The following is a 12,545-nucleotide window of genomic DNA, read 5'->3' on the forward strand; positions in this document are numbered from 1 at the left end:
CCTCCATCTTTTCTCTTGTTCACTTGTCTTCCGCATTACTTCTTCCTGCTCCTGACAATTTTTACCAGAAATGATCTGTTGGTTGGGACACCGCAGGCAGAGCTAAAGCTGAGCGCAGATGAGGGAAGCGCCGCGACAGCAGCTTCACCTTTCTCAGCCCCTGCGGAAGGCTGGATGATCCATGCCGTGGCCAGCACAGCATGAGGAATAAGGGAAACACAACACACCATTTTGCTCACCCTGTGCAGGGACTACAAGATATAACCGGCCACCATAAGAACACGCAGTCACAGTAATTAGCGATCCGCACGAGGATCGCCACTCAGCCTGCGCTGAGGAAACTGTGCGACCTCGCCGCCAGACTCCACATTTCCAGCTCCAGGAGATCATCGCACGCGGTTCCAGCCAGCAAGCGACCGCAGCTCCATCAGTAACAGACCTCAGCATTCCTTACACGCCACACACTCGAGTGCTTCACAATAACACTGGAGCCGAATGTAAGAGAAAACAATATTCTTGAACAATCAAAGAGGTGCTGTGTTCTCCCTGAAGAATGTTCCCCTTTAAATACAGCACGCTAATTGCTTCCAGAAGCCGTGCCCCAAACCATGCTGCCTGCGTGTTTCAGAACAGTTCAGCACCGAAGCCTGTTCCTGGACGATCTATCTGTGCCCGGTGTGGTTCCCAAAAAGAAGGGGTGGCGTTGCTAAGGGGGCTCTGAACAGCGGCGCAGAAGCTGCAGGTCTCTAGCAGGGCTTCAAGCGGGCAGCGTACAGGAGGGGCTCTGGCCCCACGCCGCTTCAGTGACTTTTCCAGCACTTAGCACAGCGAGGGAGCATCCACGTACCAGTCTCCTTTAAAAACAAGAGTGTCTAGCCCCCGGTCATGCAGGAAAAAATCTTGGAAGATCTAATCTAAATATGTTTAAATCACAGTTCTGAACACCGTGAAAACTAGAAGGTAAATAAGCACATTCAACTCTGGCCTACATCATCTTAGAGGCCGTCTCACGAATTCACAATTGAAGACAAAACCAGCGTTCCCAAGGTCTGGAGCGCTGGAACAGTAACGCAGGCCTCCCCCTCTAGCGAGATGAACAAAGGACACCTTGAGCTGGGTTCAGAGGACGGGAGTTTGTGTTTGCCTACTCGTCTAGTTTTAATTTCCTATTCTGTCACTTCCTCAAGCAAGAGCCTCTCCAAGGGGAAAAAAAAACAAAACCAAACCCTCTTCTGTGATCCCGGGGGGTATGGTTCAGCAGAACAAAGCATGCAGGAACTGAATTTTACTGTTTACATGGGCTGTATTAACAATGCCAAAATGTTTTTGACATTAAAAAAGTATTTGGATAAATGGTGGGGTGAGTTTTTTTCAGAATTTAAAGGACTTGAAGCCCAGCCCTTTATGGGAAGCGTGCTTTCCAACCAATGGAAAACAGCAATGTGCCGAGAGCTCTGGTGGCAGAGCTTGGGAGCTTTGTGTCCTTTTTCCTTACCCATCTTTCCCAATTTTATTTTCTACTTTTTTAAATACTGTTCATCTGTGTAGGCACCCGTTAGTGAAGTTGCCAAAGGGTTACAAACCTTTTCCCCACGCCTCTCAAACACAGAAGACATTTCAAGAGACCAAGTCTCCTGTCACCTACCGAGAGCGTTTCTCCAGCTGCCGGCGTGTTTCATCAGATCCCAGACCCACAGTATTTGTGTCAAACACGTCAGGGCTTGAGACTTCCTCCTGACACCTAATTCCAAGCAAAGCTGGACACGCAGCTGCTCAGAACATGTTCTGCTCCCTACACTGATGCAAACTGCGGTCCCTGAAACGGGAACTTTTCACATAAAAGCAAATTTTTGTTCCATAAAAACAAACAACAGGATACTGTCAACATTTTGCTGGATAGCGTGGGCTAGCTACGGTAGGCTGCTGAAAACCCTATAAGCGCACCAGGAAACTTCTGCCATGGCTGACAACAAAACAATGTCAGTGTGTGAGGTAACTGCTTAACAAGCTCTCCTACCTTTCGCCAGGACTCGAGCCAAGGCTCTGCAGGATGCAGCAGGCGCACAGAGCAGAACCGGAGAGTCCCTTCCGCCCAGGAGCCCGTCTCCGTGCATGGCTCCCGGTGTCTCCCCGGCTCTCCAGGCGCTAAATAAACAACAAAAAGGCAGAGGTGACGATACGCCACCAGCACACCTCCTCCAGCGTCACCGCTCGGGCAGGAGCGCCGCCGATCCTGGGAGTGCGCTGGGGCGGCCTGCGACAAAACTAACGAGAAGTGACATAAAGAGCGGGAGAAAGGCGGGTCCCCGGGCGGGTCACCAGGCCGCTGCCACCCCGGGGCCTGCGCCTGCCCCGGGCACCGGGCCGAGGAGAAGGCCCCGCCGCAGGCCCCGCCACCGGCCTCAGGCCCAGAGGCCGCCCCGGTCACTGGCTCTCGTCTCCCCAGGCCGTTCCCGAGGGCGCCACCTCCTTGCTCTCCCTTACGTCACACCCAGACCCACCGCCTCGCGATGGCGTCACGCACCGTCCCGTGACATCACCCGGCAAGGCCCGCCCTCTCGTGGCTCACCGCCACCCCCTTCGCAGCCAATGAGCGGCTCTTCCTGAGGGCATCTCGGGTCAAGCCCCGCCCCGCCCCGCTCCCATTGGGTGGCCTCCGGCAGGGCAGCAGCCCTACCTTCCGATTGGCTCCCGCCAAAGGGGCTGTGACGCAACGCTATGGCGTGATGGAGCGGGAACCATAGAGCGCCGCTTGCCGGCTAGAGCGCCGCGGGCAGGGAGCGATGGGACAGCCCGGGAGGACTCGGGCCGCGGCCGGGGCCCTGGCGGGGAGCGGGGCCGGCGGTGAGGGGGGGCGGCGGCACCGGGACCGGCCCTGGGGAGGGACAGCGGGGTCGGGACGGCCCGGGGGGGTGGGACGGACCGGGGCGCCGGGATCCGGCCCGGTGATGGGGGGTAACGGGACCGGGGGAACCGCCGGGTGCTGGCACCGGTGCGGCCTGGTCAGCCGGCGGGCCCTGTCCCCCTGCCAGCCCGGGGCGAGCCGTCCCGCAGCCCCCACCCGCGCTCACGTCTCCCTTCACACCCAGGATGCGGGCGGAAGGTGATGATGTAACGTGATGATGTGATGTGATTGACGTGATGTCCCAGAGGCCTGGCGGGTCCTGCCTGGCCTCGGCCCCGCGGCAGAGGGCCGCAGCTCCCCGAGGCTCCCCGGCCGCTTGCCCCCGCCGTTGGAAATGAGGGTCCCGCCGCCCGCGCCCCGCCAGAGCCGATGACTCCGTGGCACCGCAGCTGTAACATGCTCCTTGCAGTAGCCAGGTCGAGGTAAGACGGGGGTTGATTTTTCCAGGCGCTCTGTGCCGTAGCGTTCCTGTACCAGATTGGAGGTGAAACGGGCCGAGCATAATCACGCCTAAGGGAGCAAGGAGGCTCCCTGGCACGACAACGATTATAAACGACAACGATTATAATAAATCTTTAGCGATTTATTGAAGGTGACTGGTGCGGTTCCGATGTTTGCTAGTGTACAAATCCAGTGTAATATCAATGCTTTGAACCAGAGTACTTCCACAAACTCCTACGAAAGATTACCTGGCTAAACGTGAGAAGAGCAAACTTTGATTTAGCTAATAGTAAGGGATTTCAGCAGTCGCCGTAAGGCATAGCAGTCTCTGAGGTCTTAGCTCTCTTATAAAAGAGATCAGGCTATTTAACCGCTTGCCTCTCGCCAGTGTGCAGCCTGTCCTTTCCAGCTGACGCTGCTGGGGGAGGGAAGGGGCAGGAAATACAGAGATCTGTATAACGCTCGGTGAGAGGAGAAGGGGCTTTGGTTTTTCTTTGTTTGCAACTGGCAAGTTTTAGCCGACGCAATTGGTAGAAGGGCTCCCGAGAGGCAGTCTGAGATCTTGGGTTACTCTCCCCCAAGAGAGAAGTTGTTAACAAGGGACGAGTTTTCAGTGTTTCATCTGTTGCTGAAGGATGGGAATCTCAGATACTGAGGCAGCCACAAGATCAATTTCACAAGATTAATTTTGGCACTAAGAACACGAATTTGTGTGTAACGCGTAGGTACCTTAGCCACAATGCACTATTCCTTTCTTAAATACCTCTCCAGTTTCAGAGGCTCCCATCTTCTTGCGCACTCCAACCCTCCATACTCTCCAGCAGTTGCTTTTGTCCAGCTAGTGGATTCTCATTCAAACCGGACTTGCGTAAGAGACTCTGAAAACCAGCCATGGCTGCGCTGCGCACGGTTGGGCACTGGCCTACCTCACTCACCAGCTAAAGCCGTGCGAACGTTTCACACGTCCGCCTGCTTGCGTCAGGACCTCCGAGACGAACCTCCGCCCCACCGAAGTACTGTAAACCAGGGTACCAAGCCTGCTAAAAGTCCAGCAAAACAAGTTGTAGAGACTGCCGGGGGAAAAAAGTCTTTACGCCAAAAAATTGTGGATGAACTGAAACATTATTACAATGGATTCCACTTGCTTTGGATTGACACTAAGGTGGCTGCCAGGATGGTGTGGAGGCTCTTACATGGTCAGGTCCTCACTAGGAGGGAGAGACGAAGGGTAAGTGCATACACATGAACACCTTGCTAAAATGATGCATTAAGAGGCTTACTGTAATGCAAGATGTTTAACCGCTCAGTTTCCATGCTTCTGTCTTGTCTGGTTGAATAATAATTTCTGCTGTGCTCTTCTCCATACAGTTGCTGAGAACTTGCGCAGATCTCTTCCGGCTGGTTCCCTTCCTGGTGTTTGTCATTGTCCCCTTCATGGAATTTCTGTTACCTGTATTCTTGAAACTCTTTCCTGAAATGCTGCCCTCGACGTTTGAGACTGAGTCAAAAAAGGTATGCGTCCTTTGTGAAGCCGTAGGCTCTCTACTGCAGCTCGTTAGAACGTCTGTACAACTGCATAAAGACCTGTTGTTTCCTGCCTGCTGCTGTAAATGAGTGTCAGCGTCACGCACATGTCTAGGTCAGACGTTGCTCGCTTATTCCTACACAGGACAGCAGAATTTGAAGACCGTACTGTAGGCAGGGATCAGTGGGGAAGTGCACAGCAATTTTCTACAGCAACCAAAGCCTATTTGCTTTCAGTACTGAAGTCTTATTTCATCTCTTTTCCAGAATCCCCCCCTTCCGATTTTCAAGTGGAATTTCTAATTATGTTTTATTTCCTAAATGAAGGAAGAAAAGCAGAAAAAGAAGTTAAACGCAAAGCTGGAGTTAGCAAAGTTCCTGCGGGAGACCATTGCAGAGATGGCCAAAAGGAACAAAGCAGATACAGGACAAGGAAAACAATTCTCTTCTTATGTGCACCAGGTAAAATGGGCTGTGCTGGGGGTGTCAGCAATAGTACTTATGCCAGCGTTAGTGCTGTTTTTTTGGGCAGCGAACAAAGATTGTGGAGAGGTTTGACAGCGCGGAGCTGTCCTGTCAGGCATTACTGTTAACTGGATGTGCTCTTGCAGCTGATGTCCTACTAACTCTGGCTTTTGACCTCATCTGTCAGGGCGATCTGCACAGACAAGCGTTTCCATCCTGGAACAAGAATGAAAGTCTTACCCTGTGAAATCCTTTAAGTGGTCACTCAAAAACACGGTTTCACTTTGGCCTTTTAACTACATCATTCTGCTTCCACCCAGAGACAGGAACACCAGTGTGAGAAACAGGACGGGATTCTTCCTCGGAGTGGGAAGAGGATTCACAAACTGCGATTCTGGTTAGGTTTGGCTTTTGGCCCTGATGCCTCTGCTTTGTTTAGATTCGGCACACCGGCCATCAGCCCAGCACCCAGGAGATTGTACGTTTCTCCAAGCTCTTTGAGGATGAGTTGACCCTGGAACACTTGGAACGGCCACAGTTGGTAGCTCTTTGCAAATTGCTTGAGCTGCAGCCCATTGGCACCAACAATCTGCTCCGCTTTCAACTTCTGCTGAGACTCAGAACTATCAAGGCAGATGATGAAGTAAGTTTAAAATAGCACAGATGTGACTGCTTTGGTGGAATGCATGCTTTTCGCAATCTCAAGTTCTGCCCTCTGAATCACTGCCTGCTTTACATAAGGCATGTGTCACTGCCCACACTCCATCCTCGGATTGAACTTTAATATCGATGGGAGTCAGGTTCTCCCCGGGAGAGATTCCAGAAAAAAAACAGAATGAGAGTTCATCTTCCTGCAGCCTTACTGCCTTTGGTGAATCTCACGCGTGTGTCACTGTTTAGAACACCCTTATATTTTTATTCTGGAGTCATACTAACTTGTAAAATAGGGAGGTTCTGATGATGGAATAAATATTGGATGGAAACACCAGATTTTAACCAACTGAATTCAGTACGAGTTTATATTAGTTTATGAAGTGGCTGGATTTATGTAGCCTGGAGAAGGCCAAGGGAGAATCTGCTTGCTTTTCAACTGCCTAGTGGGGTTATTTAGAAAGTGGAACCAGAGTTACAGGTGCATGGTGAAAGCACAACAGGTAATGGTCGTAAGTTGCAGCAAGGGAAATTCCAACTTGATAAGAAAAGAAAAAAAATAAAATCAGTGAGTGGGTAAACAATGGCTGTCCAGAGGTTGTGAAATTCCCATCCCCAGAGAGGCTCAAAGCATAAATGGAAAAGGCTGAGCAATGTAAAGAAACTTTTAAGTTCATCTCTTTTGAACAGGAGGTTGGGCTGGGGACCTCCAGAAGTCCCTTCCAGCCTACATTTTGCGATTGCGTAGGAACTGTAATTTGAAATGGTGTAAAGAATCCTGTTACGACACAGAGGAAAGACCGGAAAACTTCTTGCTACTAAGAGGTGACCAGTTCTGAACGGCACATGCAGCTAACCACAGGTTCAGCTTTAAAGCTGACAATTCTCACGGTCGCCTGCCTTTGTGTGAATTCTTCAAACCTGTAGGTTCACGTGTAAAAGTGAAATTCCCAGTACTTGGGGGAAAAACAAAATAATCAGGATCGAAGTTTTTTTTATCCTCTGTAGCTGAAGACTGTCAGCTTTCAAGGACAGAATGAATTATCTGCAGAGTCAGTTCTGTCTCGTCTTTATCTGTATGGCTTTATGCACATTTACCTAAACAGACGTTTCTTTGGGCTCAGGCTCATCAGGCACATCAGGGTTTTGGTTACTCGATGCCCAGGTAGGAACGTTCCTTTCTATTTCAGATGATTGCCAAGGAAGGAGTCCATGGCCTGAGTGTGTCTGAACTGCAGAGCGCGTGCAGAGCCAGAGGAATGCGATCACTGGGTCTCTCGGAGGAGCAACTAAAGGAACAGCTCAGACAGGCAAGTATGCTCTGGTCTGGCCTTCTTTGACAGGGTTTCTCCTAGGGCAGTGGTGTGCAGTGTTCAGACAGAGCAGGCACAGTTTCACCAAGAATTCATGCAAGTATTTCTAGATGGATCCTCTCCTGCATAGCTGAGCTTTAAGGCATGAAGTGTCCAGATGATGTCCTACACTAAAGAGAAAACCAAGTAACATCAGGGCCAGATAGAAGCAAGATGAAGTCTGGGGGGGACAGAATATGTTTTAGGCTTCTAAAGTAGCCAAGACTTGTAGTAGAGCCAACGCTAGTCTTTTATAGGCATTCAAACAGATTACAGATACCGCTGTAGGTGCTGCATTTCAGATAAGCTGTAGATAATGCAAAGTACTTAGCTTTCACTGTTGGCTGGCTGTCAGTAGTGATGCTGGTACCTCACTAGTAGCTGGAAACTTCCTCTCTAGTGCATATTCCCTGTGGTATTCTTAACTCTTCAAAACTATTTCTTCTCTTTGTGGTAACTTAAAACTGTATTAGTCAAACTCAAGATAGCTTTAAGATCTCTAAGGACAAAGAGTGCCATATAAATAAGTACTGACGTAGAGCCAATATGAAATGACTTTTCCTTCTGTTTTCTTCTAACAGTGGCTGGATCTGCATTTAAAAGAGAATGTTCCACCTTCTCTGCTCCTACTTTCCCGTGCCTTGTACTTAATAGATGTAAAGCCACAATCTGTCCCGGTTCCACAAAATAAGGTGAGTTGTTTGAATGAAACTTTCAGGTTAATAGTTTAACCATTACACGTTATAAAAATGAACCACAGTGACATGAATCTTGTTCTTTGATTCTCCAAGTGGACTGAAGTTCTAACTGTGCTGAACTATATGTTCTTCCACAGATAGGTGGAACTGCTGAAATCATGACATCCGTCCCTGAAGATCAAGAGACCCTAGTGGATCCTGCCCCCATTGTTCAGGGAAGAAAGGTTAGAAAATAGTGGTCTACAAGTAGGAAAACGAGGGCGTAGTGCTGTAACCTTTGGGAAGAGCGCGTGAACCACCTCTCCAAAGCTAGGCAAAGACCAATGTTTGATGCCATTGCACAGAGCACAATGGATATTCTTCTGTTGTGTACGTGTTTTTGCCCGAGTGCCTCACAGTTGCATCCTCTGACTTAAGAGGTAATGAAAGGGTACAGAGATCTGCTGTGGCACGCCTTGTCCTGTTGCTGGAAGCAGCTGGTTGTTCAACACCCTGTTACTGGCTTCCAGCAGAGGAGCACTCGCAAGCTTCCAAGTTGCTTTATTTGCATAAATACAGAGATTTCGATCCGGACACATTTAGCTCAGAGAAGCCTGTTAAAAGCGACTCATTTTCAGCTCTCCTAGTGAACTGGGGCTGAGTTGTCCAGGACAAAAAGAGCCAAAATATCTGGGGGAAGAAAGCCAGAGCATATGGTTCTCAGCATAAGGCTGAAGTGAATTCCTTAGATTAGTCCAACCTGATAAAAGCAGCAACAGAAATTAAAGGAGAATATTGTGTCAACTGCTAGAAATATTTCCAAATAGCTCTGTTAAATTGCGTAGGGGAAGTAATGGAAATGCCAACACACAGCTTTCACAAACACGCATTGCAGGGAACAGCCTTATTCAGAAAGAAGGGAGGGTACAGGGTCTAACTAGAGCTTTGTTTTCTGAGAGGGTTCTGTGACTTAAAGCTGCTTTTTTCTTAAAGAATGAAGAATTTGTATGTCAGCCAACGGAGAAATTGCCAGTCTCAGAAGTGTCAGTTAAGCCTCCCCCACGAGAGGTAAGCTTTTCAAAATTCTTAGGCTTTCCAAAGGAGATTGTTCTTCACATGACTTATGGACAAACTGGAAATTGATGCTACAGGTGTTGGGAATGTTCAGTTCAAGGAGCGACTGGAGAAACTGTGGACGAGAACTGCATCGCGGGCTGTTAAATACAGACATAGCACATGTGGCTGAGGGACCCCAGTCAAACTGGGGGAGGTAGCGGAGCACTGTGGGGAATTACCAGTGTGTCCTGTCCCCATTCTCTTCCTTAATCATCTGCTTTGGACCACCAGGACAGGCTAGCCTTCCCTCAGAACCACCGCAGTGCTTAGAGCCATTTTGTATCTGTAAAAACATTTCTACAGTGACTTGCCTTTTCTTTTGCCTATTTTCTTTCTCTGAATATTTGATTTCAATTTAGCTGCTTACATATACATCATGGATGCCCACTTAAGGTGAGTTTGGGAGTCCAGGCTGACTTTCATCGACAGGAGAATGTTCCTTTACCCCAAATAACTTTATTCTTAGGCAACTGTTATTCTCCAGAGCAGCTTACTGGATTAAATGGGAAGATAGCTTCTTCAAAAAAGGTTTTGAATTTTAAGAAGCATTTGTATTGGTACTGTCTAAAACCAGAAACTCTCCCTTACACCTAGACTAAAATGGAAGCATCTCAGAGCAGCAAGGCCAGTGCCAACGGAGTCTAGCCTGAAGCCAGCAAGGACTAACGCCAGGAGAGAAGAGCTTTCATCTCTGCACCTCCTTAACAGGGAAGAGTGGTTTTCCAGGAGGTTTTCCAGGAGGCTGCTTTACACAAAAAGGTGTCGGTAGCCCTCAGGGGCCCTTCCCTCTGTTAGCAGCTAGGCCAGGCTAAGACTGGGTGGCACCAGCTTCTCATTTGTACTGGATCCCCTACTCCCCCCATTTAACTTATCTTGTAAATATGTTAATAATGATGCTGCTCTCTGTGCTGTTACTGATCAGGTGTATGTGCTCTTAAACTTTAGGAAGGGCAGCTTTTCATTGTCGTAAAGGCCCGGGCGCAGGATGAGCTAAGCTGAAGTCCAGTAAAGCCTGTTCTACAGTTTGAAATCCTCTGCAGGAGCATACCCACATATCCAGGGTTTGCCGCTTATCCTGCTGCCACAGTTTACAAGCTCAAGCTCTTGATCCTAGTTAGCATGGTTTAACTAATAACCAGTGCGCAGAATGACCCGTGTAGCTGTTGTATTTCGCTGTCACAGTTGTACCGAGGAGAATAGCCACAGCCAAGGCAGGACCAGCGCTCCTCAGTGGTGTGGCTGAACTGAACTGCTCAGAAAGACCTAAGAACTTGCTGGACGAGCAGGGCAGTGAAGAGGACAGCTTCCACTGCCCGAGCCTTTGTCAGCCAGCGCTGCAGCAGGTGCCAGGCACCGCACGGGAGGCGGAGAGTTGCATTTTAAGGATCCCACTGGGTTATGTGGGGACCCATAGATGTTTCTCAAGTCCGATGTAGGACTGGGTTAAACCCTGCCAGGCTCAGAACTATACATCAGCAAGTGCTCTCAGACTTACTGTGCTTTACAAAATGATTCTTCACACGCTCCAGTGTCAACCTGTTTTTTGGTAGACTCTAGAGGAGGATACTGAAAAGCTGTTTTTAGCATTTGTTAATTTTTTTACTTTGTCCTATGTAAATGCTCAGAAATTACTCATATTATGGATTTTAAATATGTATATTTATATTTACTGTAAAATTAAAGTTAGACTTGGTGCTAAGTAGAATGAAATGTCTTTTCTAGAGGTCAGCCTGCCTTTAGAACACTCGGACTCAAAAAAAAAAAGCCAGTCATCGCAAGGTGTTATCAGCACTTTAAACATGTGACTTGCAATCCAGAAACAGCTACCGTTGTACTGTGCTCGCCGTTCTGTACCTGCGCCCCTGCCGTGTTCGTACAGCCAGTGTGCAATGCTGAGTGTTTCTATTAACTGGTGGTTAGCGAAAACAAGTGTTATTTCAATAAAATAACCTCATTGCTCAAGCGTCACTCCTGCCTCTGTGTAGCACGGATAGACGTTGCTAGTAGCCGTAACTGTGCTGACAGAATCGCCTTCGGCTACCTGTCTACGCTAACTACGTTGTCTCTTTGATAATACTGTTATTTGTTTGATAATACTGTTATTTGTTATTTGTCTCTTTGATAATACTGTTATTTGAACAGAACTGTGACCTAACGTCTGCAGAGCCCACTTTGTCTAGAAAAGTGTTTTGCCCCCTAAAGAGCTGAGTACAAATGTGGTTCAGTGCAAGATTTCACCAGTGTTGAGCACTGAGATTAGCGTGCAGAAGTAAAAGAACACGAGGAATTTCTGTATTATGGCTAAAGCACGGAAATAGTGAGATGGAATTCCTGAATTCAAGGTAAGCGGGAAGAGCTGTGCAAGGGAGAAGTCTCCCTGTTTTAAAACACGCAAACTGCGTCAAAGCAACACTGCCACAGACAGGAGGAAAATTTTTGATAAGATGTAGGCGTGGATAACATTTCTTGAAGTGCAAAAGAAAACAGCTTGAATGAGTTGTTGCTGTGGGGACTGGGACGCTCCAGCCAAGCAGGACATTTGGGACCCAAAGTTGTCTTCGAGTCACTGAAGCTGCTGTGTCAGTTCAGAAGGCAGAGTAAGCTGTGTGTAGCTATGCGTGTAGCTTGAAGTAGAAAAGCAGGTACCGCTAAGCCAAGCGCCAGGGTTGGACACCTCGAGTTGTTCAAACGCTGTTAGAGAACTGCAGCTCCAGAGCCATCTCTGCGCGATGGAAAAGCCTAGCTCAGGCTAACGCAGTCTGAGGGAATCTATCCCTGTCCCGCGCCAGCAGGTACGTACAACAATTCCCTTACTATCGAGGATGTTTCCAGCTCTGCCACGCTGCCCTGAGCTCCTGTCCTTTGCCAGCAGTCAATAGTTTACGTTACTATTATCGAGGGATGTGTTTTTCCCAGTACAAGGTGAAGCGGCCAGGTAGGAATGGGTCTACGCACGAGTCGCACGAACCAACCTCTGCTGGCAGCCACCATCGCGGCGTCTACGCCAATGCCGGGCCGTGCCTGGCTGCCCGGGGCTCTGCCAGCTGCACACCCAGCACCGCTGCCGGGAGCCGTACGCCCACCACGAACCCCCCCGTGTCCGGGCACGCGTGGGAAAGGCTGGTCCTGGCCACGGCCACGCACTCCCTGCACGGCCACTTCCCACCAGCAGATAGCAGCACCAGCCAATTCTGGTACCCAAAAGCTCCAAAACGGGCTGCTCGGGGTTCAACCGCCTGGTTTGGGAGCTCCCTGCCCCGCCGCTCAGCGCTGGCCGTGCCCGGAGCATCCCCTGGTGCATCCCCCCCCCGGGGCTCCGCAGCGTGGGGAGCGGAGGCTCCGCAGGGCCAGGCACAAAGCTGGACGAGCCTTTAAAAATAGACACAAACACCGCTGTCCGTGAAGCCCGTCTGA

General features: G+C 49.4%; 2 protein-coding genes across 4 annotated transcripts in view; one reads left to right on the plus strand and one right to left on the minus strand.

The window, feature by feature from the left end:
* Positions 1–2,516, minus strand: part of NSD3 (nuclear receptor binding SET domain protein 3) — a 49,721-nt gene extending 47,205 nt beyond the window's left edge. The window contains exons 1-2 of one of the 2 annotated variants that reach the window (XM_054804794.1): positions 2,502–2,516; positions 2,018–2,145 (exon numbers count right to left, since the gene is read on the minus strand). The gene's annotated coding sequence lies outside the window, so the exon portion shown is untranslated. Of the gene's footprint in view, positions 1–2,017; positions 2,204–2,501 lie in introns of those variants that run through there. The other variant, XM_054804792.1, reaches the window with a different exon arrangement.
* A 201-nt stretch (positions 2,517–2,717) lies between these two features.
* LETM2 (leucine zipper and EF-hand containing transmembrane protein 2) lies at positions 2,718–11,099 on the plus strand. Of its 2 annotated transcripts, XM_054804699.1 has the most exons (11): positions 2,718–2,844; positions 3,090–3,327; positions 4,118–4,574; positions 4,715–4,858; positions 5,198–5,332; positions 5,775–5,978; positions 7,177–7,296; positions 7,920–8,030; positions 8,174–8,260; positions 9,009–9,083; positions 9,726–11,099. In XM_054804699.1, exons 2-11 carry the CDS (start codon positions 3,275–3,277, stop codon positions 9,774–9,776), a joined length of 1,437 nt encoding a protein of 478 aa, XP_054660674.1. In that variant the 5' UTR covers positions 2,718–2,844; positions 3,090–3,274; the 3' UTR covers positions 9,777–11,099. The 2 variants fall into 2 exon arrangements, with proteins under 2 accessions (XP_054660674.1, XP_054660675.1); XM_054804700.1 differs by lacking the exon at positions 2,718–2,844 and having other exon boundaries at positions 2,914–3,327.
* The last annotated feature ends 1,446 nt before the right edge of the window (positions 11,100–12,545 follow it).

Source organism: Grus americana, chromosome 26, assembly GCF_028858705.1.
Source record: "Grus americana isolate bGruAme1 chromosome 26, bGruAme1.mat, whole genome shotgun sequence".
Taxonomy (NCBI): domain Eukaryota; kingdom Metazoa; phylum Chordata; class Aves; order Gruiformes; family Gruidae; genus Grus; species Grus americana.

Coding starts and splice junctions, on each gene's coding strand:
- LETM2 (XM_054804699.1), top strand. CDS start 3,275: ATGACTCCGTGGCACCGCAGCTGTAACATGCTCCTTGCAGTAGCCAGG. Junction 4,575..4,714: donor CTAGGAGGGAGAGACGAAGG/GTAAGTGCATAC, acceptor TTCTCCATACAG/TTGCTGAGAACTTGCGCAGA. Junction 5,333..5,774: donor TCTCTTCTTATGTGCACCAG/GTAAAATGGGCT, acceptor TGCTTTGTTTAG/ATTCGGCACACCGGCCATCA.